The following is a 14,319-nucleotide window of genomic DNA, read 5'->3' as shown; positions in this document are numbered from 1 at the left end:
AATCTGGATCAAACCCCTGCTCCAGTTTGAGCAGTGTTACATCCACTGCTTTTAGCACAGCTTTTGTTTACTTCCATGGTGACTAAGATAGGTGTGGAACAGCTTTATTTTTTCAATCAATGAAACTTTTTTTTTTTGGTAGGACAACATGATTTTAACTCATGGTTGCCACAGACATCAGTGTTTAATACACATTGCTCCTGAGTCACCTCCTGCATTAGGCAATGCTAGGCAATGCCCTTGGATTTAGGAATAAAGTGGAGATTTCTCCAAGCTGGCTAATTTTGTAGAGAGTTGTTTGGAACTAAAGGCCCATCAGGTGTATAATTCTTGGCTGATGGTAAGATTTTTAGTTTAGATCCTCAGATGCACCAGACTAGCTATGTAGTAAAGTAATTAGTAAAGTACTTCTTTGTTTTTCCTTCTAAAAAAGTACTGAAAGTATTACAGAAGAAGAAAAAGTAAATGTACCCATCGTGGTTTGGGCTGAGGTTAACAAACAACTGAAAATAAACACTGCAATATTTTGGAAATAAAGAATAAAAAATGTTTTTTGTACCTTCTAAAGTCTGACTCATGAATTTTAATTCTTGACAATGTGACTGTTCTCAGCATACACCTGAGAGCAGACAGTTTGGACAGCCAGGACTATTTATTACACTGTCTTATAAGAAACTGTTTTTCACATTTTAATGCATAAGCTACTCTGACACCCACACCATGTAGCTGCCTGAAAATAAAACAGCACTGATTAGAAATAGAACTTTTAGAAACACATTTGCAAACCTTGCCAAAAAAGATCAATTGATGTATGAATCCTCAAGGCCTGCTATAATTTTAATCAGAGAAGTGTTGATTCTAAACTTGGATAAATTTCCTGGCCATTTTTCTAGACTCTCTTGAGGAATACTCTCTGGATGTTGCTTGTACCCTAAATCAGGGTAGCTCTTCAGCCCTAGAACCACAGGATCATACCAGCCACATCACCACCTCAGTAGTTTCCTTCTTCCCTCCAGTCTTCCTCTAGGAAGCAGGATTACCCTTTCTTTCTTTTCATCTAAGGTATAGAATCCTTAAAACAGCAACTTCACCGTTTACCATGCCAGTTTAGGTAAATTATGTAAAGCCATAAACAGCCATAAAACCTTCCACTCCTAAAAACCAAATCCCTGCAGCCTGCACAGGACTGCTCGGTTCAGGGCAATCCTGCGGGCACTGATGGAGGTTTCCTCAGGGATCATCAGCCCAGGTCTGGCATCACCTCGTGGCAGGCGGTGGGAAGCCAAAGGCTCCCTCGGTAGCAATCCCCAATGCTGGATTCAAGCCCCTTGAACTCCCCGGGACCACCGCGGAGAGGGGGAAAAAACACAAGGAGGGGGCGGGAGCCGCGCAGCCCCGGGGATGTTCCCGGAGGAGCCACCAGAGGGAGATGCAGGACACGGAATGCGCGGGGACCCGAGGCCACAAGGAGGGGGAGGCTGCGGGGGACAGGGTGACACATGTGCCACACACCTCTGGAAAGGGGCACAGCTGCATCCCTGCACACTACCAGGCGTTTATTCTCACAACAGTTTTCCAGAGTTGCCCTCCCCAGCCTTGCGATGAACCCATCACTGAACCGCTGAAACTGAGCGTTTTGCTTACCAGCTTAAAAAACTTCCTCAGGTTTGCTTTGGGGGTTTTACTTTCTTCTTTTCTGGGTTTCACTTCTGCAGGTTCTGGGCTCTGGCTCTCATCCTTGTCAGGAGTCACTGCTTCTAAAGATGCGTCTGCTTTTTCATTGCTTACAATCTCTGCTTCTTCCGAGGCGTTCTGGGTTTATTTGGGGCAAATATTAAGAAAGAAGAAAAAAAACCCAACAACTTCTCAGTGAAATACAGAAGTGCAACTACCAGCCCACAGCGTTTTCAGGCTGGTCACATTCCCATCCCCAGCTTCTCTTCCCAGTTGCAATGATATAAATGACCCTTAGAGGTAGAAGGGAATTAAGAGGCTCATCTATTACTTTACCTAATCCCATGGGTCGCAGTGACCCTGCTTTGATCATGCTGACCCTCCTTGGACTTCAAAGCTGCTGGGTACTCAGCAACATTGCCTTTACAGAAGGCTCACACAGAGCTTTTTGTGAATAATTGGCAAGTTCTTTCTATTATAGTACTCCAATCAGAGACATGTGGTTTGTAAATTCCTCCGAAATATGGATCCTCCTAAGATTTATTGCCTAATATTCTGCATATCTCATGCCACAGCCTTCCCGAGGCTATCCTGGGAGTGCTCACTGGGGTAAAGCAAACAAGAAAACCTGCAGAGCAGAATACATGGACAGGAGGCACATTTCTGCTGTAAGAGGAGGAGATACAGGAGGCTGAACTTGCATTTCCTTTTCTACCCTAAGGTACAACATTCTTCTGTGTCCTCAAGAACTACTAATTAATTCCTCAAGAACTACTAATTAATTCCCATCTCACTATAACTATATAAAGAAATATCTTCCTTTCTGCCACAAAAAGAGGCTGTTATGCTACTAACCAGGTAATTTGACCTGAAGCAAGGCCTTAATCAGCCTATTGCAGAGGTACACAACATTATAAAGCCAGGGTAAGTTGCAATGTCAGCCTCCATTACTGGACCAAATGGTCACAGTAACTGCAGGTATTGGCCCTAAGCACATACTGCTGCTGCTTAAAAATACAGCATAGTTACTGCTGAAATGTATACCACAGTTACCATAGGAAAGAACTACTGTAAATAAAGCTCATTTATGTTTCACAATTTTTACATGTACTTACAGGAACTTATACGTAATGCATATTTAATTTTAGCCACATAAACATGAGAAAAATTTAAAAGATAAAACCAAAGATTCACCCCAGCCCCATGTGCTGACTCAAAGTGGTAAGAAATTGTTGCCTCCTCCAGCAGCAGCTTACAGTACTGCTGGCTTCATATACTTGAATATACAGCTGTCTTGAACTCAGTGATTCTCATGTGATATCTTTAGTTTAATAGTCCTTAAATTTTTTTTTTACTACAGTAATTCAGCTAAACATTTGCTGAATTGATAGAAATTCCTGCCATCTAGCAGCATCTGGTGCCAAAAGATAAATCAAAAAACAAAAAGGATACTTCAGGTGTAAAGTGTGTTACTTGTATTTGTTACCGAGTGGTTTTATTTGATACTCCACTGCTTTTATTTTGAGCAATGGTTGATCTTTCCTGTTCACCTTTCATGTTTCAGCAGTCATTCTGTATGCTGCTCTCATCTTCCTTCCTGAGCCATGGAGGAAAATCCTATTCTATGTACTTCTTCATACAGAAGCCATTCAATACATTTATAAATTTTTCTCTCAGAAGTATACATTTTAGCTCATCATATTCCTTTAGAATTGGGGAAACCCCTCATGCAAGATGGGGACTTGTCATGGACATCTGCACCAGCATGAGAGATTTTGCTTTGTTCATTACTCCTCTTTTGTGGAAGAAATGAACATTTTGGGGCTGGGCTGGGAGGAGAAGAATGATGAGGGAATAAATATTCCTTGTCCCCTGCTGCCTGAGATTACTGCAGCACAGCCCACTTCCCCCTGGAATTGTAAATTTAATTTATATTTATGAACATTTGAGATAATCAATCTATAATAATTTTAATCTGTATTTCTGCCTATTTACACATACACATAATGAATTCACCAGCTATTTGCTTGAAGGAAATGATTCATTGCAGGAGTTAAATTGTGCCTCAATAAAGAAGCAACCCAGCTTCTGGGAGCTCATCAGTCAAAGCTCACACTTTGGGATGGCATTACTGCTGCTGGTACAGCTGCAACCCAAATGAGCTTTGTCTCTCAAGCTCTGTCTCTGTGATGGCCTTAGTGTCACTACTGATAACAAATGCATCCCGTGGCAAAATGCTAAACTCCAAAAGGCACTGTCTATTTAAATAAAGAAAAGAGCTAAATGATAGTTAACAATTCAGAGAGACTGATTCGCTTAATCAGTGACTTTCTGTATGTTCCTTGATGGATTCCATAGGAGGCTTTACAAAAGCTAAAAATCCTGTCTCAATATTATTTATTTTTTTTAAATTTAGCTGTCAGTGCACCTATGCAGCTATTTAAATTTAGTACTTTGTTAGATATATCAAAGTTGTTGCAGAAGTTACAGGTTATATTAAGATCTTAGACTTGCTATTAAAATTTATGATTATTTTCTTGTAATTATCTCCAGAAATCCTTATTGTATATTCACCTCCCTCTGTAAGACTGAATTAAATGATGCTGAACATCTTTTATGATTTTGTGATCTCAGATATCTCTGGAGGCCTAGTCCAGCCTCCTGCTCAAAGTTGCTGAGGACCTTGTCAAGTTGAGTTTTTAGTATTTCCAAGGCTGGAGGTTCCACAACTTCTGTACAGTCAGGCCAGGGTATTCAGATATATGGGACACAAGAAAACACTAGAGACATCAAAATCCTCTCAAATAAGGCTGATCAAGTTGGCAGATTCTTGGAGAGTGATGACACATGACCATGGTACATGGAATACTTGAGATGCAGAGGATGCCTGTGCATGGTCTGTCAGTAGAAGGGAAAACCCCGTTCAGCTAAAAAAACTCTTCTGATGTACTTTTAAGAAAGAAGTTTAGGTTTTGTTCCTGTTTCCCAGAAGAAACTGGAAGAAAAATTTCCATTAGTGCATTCAAGAGAATGGCCAAGGTGTTTCTGGCAGGAATTGAAAGTGCGATAGGAAGAGATTGGCAGAGATAAAAAGTGAACAAACTTTGAATGATCCCCAGAGCAGGGGGCTAAGTGATTGCTGCACCTGGGAGAAAGGTTAGATCAAGTTTTGTGGCTAATTTCAGGGGAAACTGCAGTTTGTATAAAAGAGTAATTTGCAAACAGTCTGGCTTCACCTTGCTTCAATGCAGAAGAGTCTCTCAACTGAGTTAGCACCTTATACCTATAAATGTTTCACTACCTTTGGGAAGCATTCTTACATCTCTTGAATGTCTGTGTCTGTATTTTCTTCTAGTCACAAGGTTACTTAAAGCACTTATGGTAAAAAGTTTGTGTCTGCTTCTGATTCGTACAAACCCTCCAATTGTTTGGGGTAATCATTACTGCACAAAATCTTATCTAGTTTTCTTATCATACACGTACAAAGTGTAACTTAGTTTGTAACCTGGATAACTTTGATAGAAGTTTCCCTTTTCAATGCTGCATCTTTCATCAAAATTAAGGTAAACACTATACCCAGCTTTGATCTTGTGCTAGAGTCTGAACCAATACTCTCCACTGCATTTCAATAGACACAAGGAACTGTGTTACAGTTCTTCTGTTTTTCCTGGTTCATACTTTCTTTATGAAGCAGTTTTTCTTTTGCTCAACACTGTGTATGAGAGATAACCTTTTCTTGAGAAATTTCCACTTAAAAGAGCAGTCATGCTTGAGATCTGTTCCTGCTGCTTTCAGACTCACACAGGAAGCAGAGAGGGTTAGAGAGATTTAACCCACCCCTTCTGCCCTCCTTTGCAAATGCAAAGATGACAAGAGGTTGCTGCAGTTAAGGTAGAACAACTTAAGCCATCAACATGCTCTGAGACCTCCACCCTGAAGTCCCCTCTGACCTGCAGCTGCTGCCTGAAGGTGCCACTCAGATCTTGAGCTAGAACAGTCCAGACTATGACTCAACTAATACTAACATTGTTAAACTTATGCTGGTCTGCAAACAGCCCAGGAACACTTCTGAATCTAAAGCTCAATTGGTTTTATTCACTGGGGTGAGGAGGTTGAGGGCCCTCCCTGCTGCCAGGGTGGCAGCTATGCCAAAAGTCATGGCACAAGGACCCCCAAACCCCATTGCTCAGGATACTCCCCACTCCCTCAGCCAGGGGGAATTCTCTTCAACCAGCAAAAAATGGCCAGAAGCTTCTTCCCTCCTGAAAAGGTGGTATATTCCAGGCAAACTTTTCCCATCCTGGAATAAATGGGAACTTGATAAGTCCTCAGTAATTATAACATTTATCTTGCACACTCCACCCAAATATTTATCTTTGCTTTCCTGTGGCAGAGTACACTTGCAGGTACAACAATAAGAGGTGATATTCTGCTTCACTTAATAGCTAACCAGCCTGCTGTTCCTGTTATCAGTGCATGGACACCCCCCTCAGTAGCAGTATGATTTTTGTGTTTGTATGGCAACAGAATTGCAACAGCTTAAATTTCTGGTCTTTAAAAATATATCAGCTTTTAAAGATAATGCACAAAGAAGGCTAAACAATACTCCCTCAATGGTTCTCCTCCATCGTTTGCTGGCATGCTTTGATCAGATATAAATGAAGCATCATGTTTCTATGCCCTGATCAGATATCTACAAGGTCTTGAAAACCAGCTTTCCAACACAAATATGTAAAATTAGTAGCTGCAATTTTCTATTAATATTCCTTTAGTTTTAAAAAAAAAAAAAAAAAAAAAAAAAAAAGCTAGTATGACAAACACCTGAGTAACTGTTATGAACACTTGTGCAGACTGATCAGGAAATGGGGCCAATGCAATAAAAGTGGTTTCCATCTGAGCAGTCTTGAATAAGGATTTTTTTTTTCTTTTTCTTTCACATATTTATTTGCCTGTAGTCAGAGCAGCAGCATTAGCTGCAACATGCTGACAGGCACTTCACTAGCTTTACTTTGAAGTGAAAGTTCATCAGAAGACAGATACTTTAGAAACTGTCTAGAAGGAGAGAAGCTGGATCTGAATCCTGGATCTTTTGAGTGTTGTGGTTGCTATTTGTTAGTTCAAAAGAAAAAGTACACGACTGAATTATACACCTGTTTTGAACAGTTGCTAGCTTCAGTTCTCTGTTCTAGCAAAAGGATTATGCATTAAGTATGCCAGAAAAATAAAATCACTGAAGAAAAAAAATGACTGAATCCTCAAAACAAGCTGAGTATGAGGCTAACCCGCAGTCTAAACAATTTTTTTTTTTTAGCATCAATCTGACTGTGTCACCAAGGTCTTTAAAAAGAAGTATAATTTTATTCTCTGTCAAGAAAATCCAGTAAAGTCGCATCAGGCCTTTACAGGTAAGGATTCAATTCTCAAGCAGACAGTTTTTTATTTATGTTTCTTTTTTTTTTCATACAAAAAAATTTAGTCTCTGGATGAGTCCAGACCCAAGTAGTTCTAAATGAGTAGAAATGGGCTCCTTTAACAAAGTTAAAAGTCAGATTTCATATGATATTGTAGTTCAGTGCATCTGAGTAAATGCCTTTAAAATATTTTTGATAGCAAACAAAATCTGCTCAGGGTTGTAAGAGATCTCTACACTATCCATTCACTATGTAAGCAGCTTTCTTTTAACCATGATGTAGTATAAATTAATCCCAACATTATGAACAATCAGGACTTCAGTGAAGATTTCTGTAAGGTTGGAAAGACTCTGGATATGTACCCTAGAATGGGTGTTGCTTAGCTCTGACATATCAGGAGCTGGTGCTTACTGTAGGCAGAACCTACATTACATAAGGCAGTAAAATATCTGTAACTACAGATGGACTTGGTAAGATTTTAAGATTTTATGTTGAAAGATTAAAACCAACCGTCACCCCAATCACACCTCCACAGGAATAGTTTTGAATGGTTTTCACTGTTTTTCATCAAGAAAATATGCTCTTTCTTTTTTTTTTTTTTTCTTTTCTTTCCTTTCTTTTTTTTTTTCCTTTTTTTTTTTTTTCCTTTTTTTTTTTTTTTTTTCCCCCAAGCACAAAATATCTTTTTACTGCATTATGAAAATGCTGTACTTTACAACTGCATATATAATTTATACCCCCATGTGGGACATACAGAACTCAGATTTAACTGCTTTAATGTAGCTTGATGATGTACAAAGATAAATCTGTGGCATGGACCCTCTCCAAACTCCAGACATACCTTTTTCCAAAAGAGCTTGCTCAGTGGCATAGGGGTGGATGATGCTTTCTCCTTTGTCACCTCTTTAAGGACTTCAGTGCCCACTGCCTGCTGTTGGGCTGCAGGCTCAGGGGCTTTCGTGTTCTGCTTAGCTGTCTGTGGCTCTTGAGAGGAAGGGACATTTTTGTCTGATTTTACAGAGGTAAAAGGCTGCTGCTCAGTGCTCTAGAAACACAGAGACAGAGGCTATTAGAAATGTGTAAAGAACAAGATACTCAGCAAATTCAGGTATCACCTTGTCCAAGAGGCAAGTGTGCCATGGAGCATCACTGCACAGGACACACCGAGCAACAAAGGTGCAGCTCATCAGCTGCATCCCATTGCAAATGAAGCAATGCCCTAAACAGAGGAAGCAAATTACATAGCAAGCCACCCTTCAACACAAAGATGATTAGCTGATAAATTAACACACTGGCTTTGAGACCAAAACTGACAGTGCAAATTACCCCTTGACTGTGTTATTCATGCAGATAACTTGAATCATCCTACTCACTTTGGTATTAGTTGTCTGTCGGGTCTCTTTTGCAGCCTGAAGGGAAACAAAACACAAAGACAAGTCTGTCTCTGGCAATGGCAGTGCTCACAGTTACACAGTTCAGGAATTGTCTGTGTCACAAATTATTTTATTTTTAGTGAATGTTTGTGAAAGTCCTGGCTCCTGCAACCATGGAAACTGCCTGGAGGGACTGCCAGCTCCCAGCCTTCTACCTGCAGCAGCCTTGCAGCTTTTGTCAGTTGCTTTGTGCTCATGTGCTGCTGTGTTTGCAGCCCTCAAATTCGTTCTTAAAATATGTGTATTCACACATGCATTCTCAGTTTCTTCAGGCAAGTCATTACACAGTTTTAAGGTATTAGAAGAGATTTTTTTTTTTTTTTTTGGAGCTGGGTCTGCACATGCTACTTTCAGTGCTAATGTACGAGCCAGATTTGTGTCTTTTCCACTGGCAGAGCTGCCTACAAGTCAGGGACGTGCTAACATCACCTTCAAAGCAGCAGGCTTTGCTTTCTGGGATACAGAACATGAGCAGATGACTGCTCAGAAATGAAAGGCACAGAACAGCAGTGGCTTTATAACTTAGAAGCAGGAGTTGCAGCTTTACAAGTAAGCTCCACAGGTGCTGGAGGTTGGTTTAGTCCAGGCACTCACACTTCTGTCTATTAGGTGGGATTTACTCTTTTGTAAAAAAAAAGAAACCAAAACCCAACAAACACCAGTCACAGTGATGGGTCACCTGGTTTCATCAAAATATGCAAAGCCAGGAGGGATCCAGTATGTTAAACTGCTTTCTGGCCAGTGATGGATATCAGTATCTATTTACCCTAATATCCAGCATAACTTATGCTGCGGGCAAGTATCCAAGCTGTAGAAAAAGAGGAGCAGCAAGCCATAAACTCAAACAAGAGCCCAACCCCTGGGGGTTGAGGCAGCCTGCCACACACTTTGTAGTTTTCTTGAAATAACAGGCAAAAGATATTTTGCAGGAGCCAAGAACTTCTCTTTGTGGTTAGCTCTAACAAACAGAGCCAGAGCAAGTGGTAAAAAGCAATGTAATGCCATGAGCTGGCTTCAACATAATGCTGAAAATAACTCATCAGCCTTTCAAAGTTAAAATTCCATAAATAAGTACAGTTACACTGTAAAACTGGCATGCAATGCTAGGCAAACCTATGTGGATGGCAATTAAAGAACCAGCAGGGACTCAGCTGTCACATGCCAAACAAACTGACCCTTGGAGATCAAGTGGCCAAGTCCCATAGCATCAGATTGTTAGGGATTCATATTAGGATGCACGTTGCTGTTTGAAAACAAACTAGTTAGTATTTATGTAAACACAGGACACCAAAAAACAATGTTTGTTAACATAATATTATCTTTTCTTAACTAAGGTACTGAGAAGTGCAGTTTGAAAGACTTGCAGAGAGAGTGAAGTGCTTAAAATTCAGTTTGACTACATATATTAAAACAATTATTTCAAATAAAGAAATTAATTTCCTATTTCTCTAGCTGACACATCACACTAAGGCATTTCAAATGAGAAAAGATCAACAGAACTATTTCTTTTTAATAGAGGCAGAAGCTTAAGGGTTTCTCTGTCACATCACTGCTCTGTTTTGAATTTCCACTTTCAATCAGCCTTACAAGCAAACTGTTGGTACTATTCTAAAGTATCTCCATTATTCTCAGTGACATAAATGATACCACACTTGCTGCTTCTATGTTGTATGTAAAAAAGGAGCTGTGGAAATAAGCTTAGAAACAAGAAAAAAACCTATTTAAATAAGTAACAGCATTTTATAACAGATTTTAATAGCATAAAAACTTAGTGCTGTTGCATTCCTTTAAGATAACTGTTTTCATTCCAGACCAAAAGTCTTTAAAATTCCATCAAATAGCCTAATGAAAACCAAGCATCTCTCCTAACAACTCATTGTGACATTTTAACTATTGTAGAAGAGACTTAGCATCTTAAAATATTGAAATCAGGTATGTTTTTTATCAGGAAGCCCAAGTTAATTATGAACAAGCAATTAATACTTTAATTGTACTACATATCAAAACAATTACCACTATCAATGTAGTATGGGAGATGAGATCTTTAAGTTGTTGGCAAGCACTGGAGGCTTAAGCCCATTGGGAAGATTTTTATTCCTTCAGTAGAATGCAGATGAAATTTATATCTCAAAAATGAGAGAGTGGAAAGAATATTTTTGTTTTGAAAATCTCTACAAGCTCCCTTTGCCTTGTGTCCTTGATTATAAAGCCCCCTACTCACCAGAAATTCCATGTGGGTGTTTTGAGTGAGGATTAAATATTAATTACTTTCCTCCCCCAGTGGATGAGTCTTTGCTTCTGCATTCTTTGGGCTAGAAAGCTACAATTCTCTGCTTTCCTGCCATGGGACATCATGGCAGATTATCTTCAATTACCTTCCTCAGAGAAATCCCAAATATACAACTTGAGACCAAAGCAGGTGAAAAGTTTTCAGTGTTTTTTTTATATATATTATTTTTATGGCAAAGTCCTCTAAAACAACCATTTGTACAAAAAGTGTGCATCTTAAACAACTTTAAAGTATCCTCACAAGCCAAATTTTTCCATCCAAACTGAACTTAATTTTAAGTCAACCTTACTTTTCTTGTTTTCAGTGAAAACTAGTTATGGAAATTCAATGTTCCAACCTTCTCTGTGCCATATCAGATGCCCCAGTTCACCAAATGACCAATTTTAACCACGTGAGAGTGTGTGTTAAAGCAACATAACCATAAAGCCTTGAGTCTAGCTGGACTGAGCCATTAAACCTGTCCTCCTACTGCAGCTCACACTGCATAATGCATTGCCAGTACCTTTGGGTTTTATTTTAGGTGGCCAGGGGAGTTTAGTTAGCATTAGTGAAACTGGGGAGCAGGTAGCAGGGAAGGTCAGAAGAGCTGTTGCAGAATCCTGAGTTCACAGATGGTGTAACAAGAGAAATGTTGCAGATGCAGATGGTTTTCACATGGCACAAATACTCAGCCAGTAGTTTTCAGAGCACTGCACAGCTGGCCAGATGCTGATCTCAGTTACCAAGGAAATAATTCTTCTCTGTGACAGGGGCCATCTGTTACTGCTCAGGGTTCTGCTCTTGTTAGACTTTCATACAGACCTTATGTCTAAAGAGTTTGCTAAATGTACTGTGTCCTAGCCTGGGACTGTCTGACTTCTTCTTCTTGGCTCCTTTGGTCTGGGATTCTGCTGCTGACTTTGGAGCAGGTTGCCCACCATGGCCTTTTTCTGCTTTCAGTCCCTTTGGTGCAACAGCATTTGAAGTGGAATATTTAGTGTGAAGTTCTTACTTGGTTCATGAAAAATCACATTTTTACATGTAGTATTGAAAGCAAACATTTCCTTTTTTGTCCAGAAAAAAAAATAAATTACATTTTCTTCAAATTACTCAGTTCTCCTTAGACTTTCTTTCACAAGTAGTGAAATGAATATAAAAGGACAACCCAGTTGACTCACAGTTAAACCACAATTTTCCCCTAATTTCTTCATTAAATTGAGACCCGAAGGTCACAGACCAAGACTTTAAATCCATGCATTCAAATGTATGAGTGACCAACTAAATTTGGGATTCACAAGTTTTAAACACGCAGATATATACATCTTTGAAAATACCATAATCCTTTTTATTGCAATATTATAGTGACTTTAAAATAATGTATTATTTAGGAAAAGGGAAGTATGAATATTCATGAATATTCATGAATATGAATATTGTATGCTACACAAATTATTTCAAGTTTGCAATAATGGCAATGAAATTAGTTAAAAATGAAAGTATCAGAAAAATTATTATAAACTGGTACTAAAAATGATGAATCAGAAAGTGCTGCTTCTCTTTAATTCCACTGTAAGTGGAAGTATTTTTAAAAAGTGACAGTAGACTATCTGCAGCTCAATGCAGATTAAATTACCCTGCATAAGGCAGGGGGGTGCTGTTCAGATACATGACTGTTCTACAAGTCTTAGAAAAACTTGAGTAGTATTTGCTAAGATGTTCCATTTAACTTATCACAGCATTGGAAAAATATTTTTTTAGAAATCCTCATTCAAGTACTTCCTCAAAACTTCAACTCTTCAAGTCTCTACCCTGCCTCCACCCACAATCTTCAACACATCCCTCCAGATTTCTCAGGGGAGAAAAAAGGCTTCAGTTTTCGTGAGCAATCAACCCTTATTTCTTCATCACCATTTTCATATTTTCAGTAATCAAAAAGGAGGTGGACACAAAACCACAGGTTTCCAAGGTTGCTTAACTAAGCTTTGACATACAAACAAGTCAACACAAGAGCCTGTGCTACACTCACTCACTGTGCCCATGCTGAACTCCAGCATCTGTCTGTGTCTCCCAGTGTCCAGTAAGATGCCTTTGATTGCCAAGTACAAAGCAGGGTGCAGTATTGCTTTTACTTACTGCTTGCTCAGATACTGATCTCTCTTAGGCAGTTTAGGTCCTGATTTAATCGTGATGTCAAAATACACTGAAGAAACAGAAATTTTAAAAGTATATTGCAATGCAAAATGACTCAAGTGTTCACACTGAGTGATTAGTGTGTCCCTTTACAAGTGTCAGTCTGATTTCTTTTACACTTGAACAAGACAAACCCAAAAAGTGAAAAAAAAAAAAAAAAAAAAAAAAAAAAAGCTTCAAAATGAGTACTTTGTTTTCTGAAGAGGCTGTGGCCAGTGACATCACAATTGGCCATTTCCCTGGGCTGTTCTCTGCACCATCCCCAGTATTCCCAAACGTACAGTGAGTGATTCAGGAGCAAGTCAGGATGTGCTAGAGAAGGGTCAAATATCTGGTCCAGAGCAGCTCGGATCTGAATGCCCTGATAGTCCTGGTGAACTCACAAAGGACCAACCCAAGGCAGCCTGACTCAGCTCCAGTTAAACCCTTGTGTTTACACGGGTGTGCCCAGACTGCCGAGAGCATACACGTCCCTAGTCAGCTGATGAAAGGCAGAGACATCCCTGCTCCCAGCATCTTGCTACAAAAACCGAGTTCAGCCTCAGGGGTGCTGCACATCTCCCGATCCAGCAGGAGGGAGCTCTCTGCCCCGCTGTCCCCATGGAGCAGTCCCGGGCTCATCTCTGGCTCCTATTTACACGCAGCTGTGTCCCCGCAGTGTCCCTTCTGGAGGACACTGGCAATGGACCGGTATCCCACTGGCATGGGATAAAACCCGGCTCCTCCCCGCAAAAAAGGGGGCACCAGCAGCCAAAAAGAACGCGTGAGCAGGAGTCACAGGCACAGCGGTCCCTGTGCCAGCCAAACCATGGGAAAGCCCCAGGACACTCAGGAGAGACTGCCCAAAGGGACAGCCTCCCTCAGGGACACATCTGCACCGGGAAGACTGGTTATTTCTCAAGGGGAAAGTGTTTAATTATGTATTTCATCTGTAAAATCTACAGCTTTTCTTTAGGGCTGATGCCAAGTTAACCTTTTAATGTGTTTCTCCTGTAGTGCAGTAAAACTGACATTGTTTGCATCAGGAAAATACAAGAGAATTAATTAAAAAGCCTCCCATTGAACTTCCATAGAATGAGTTTGCATATCCTGCTAGTCAGCTCACTGTGTTTACCCTCACAGGAATGATAACAAACCAAACAGTGTATTTGTTTCCCAACCCCAGCCTGCCTGCACCACCCATCACCTGCTGCAGGAGCACTCAGGTTTGGTCCATCAAGCCAGGTCTGCAAACCCAGCTGAACAACTGCATTTTCCACAAGCTGCTGGAAGGGCTGCAAGCCTCACTGAAAAAGTGCAACTTGACAGCTCCCTTGCCTGGATATCTCGGAAGATCTCAGCC

At 40.1% G+C, this 14,319-nt stretch overlaps 1 protein-coding gene across 1 annotated transcript in view; it reads right to left on the bottom strand.

The window, feature by feature from the left end:
• Positions 1-14,319, bottom strand: part of BCAS1 (brain enriched myelin associated protein 1) — a 44,955-nt gene that overhangs the window by 12,300 nt on the left and 18,336 nt on the right. Inside the window, exons 7-10 of the mRNA XM_071759519.1 lie at positions 11,610-11,750; positions 8,459-8,494; positions 7,927-8,130; positions 1,645-1,812 (exon numbers count right to left, since the gene is read on the bottom strand). Of these exons, the coding sequence (XP_071615620.1) occupies positions 1,645-1,812; positions 7,927-8,130; positions 8,459-8,494; positions 11,610-11,750 (549 nt within the window). The remainder of the gene's footprint in view (positions 1-1,644; positions 1,813-7,926; positions 8,131-8,458; positions 8,495-11,609; positions 11,751-14,319) is intronic.

The sequence above is a fragment of the Heliangelus exortis genome, chromosome 16 (assembly GCF_036169615.1).
Source record: "Heliangelus exortis chromosome 16, bHelExo1.hap1, whole genome shotgun sequence".
Taxonomy (NCBI): Eukaryota; Metazoa; Chordata; class Aves; order Apodiformes; family Trochilidae; genus Heliangelus; species Heliangelus exortis.
The sequence above is the reverse complement of the archived record's forward strand: the minus strand, read 5'-3'. Positions and strand labels throughout refer to the sequence as shown.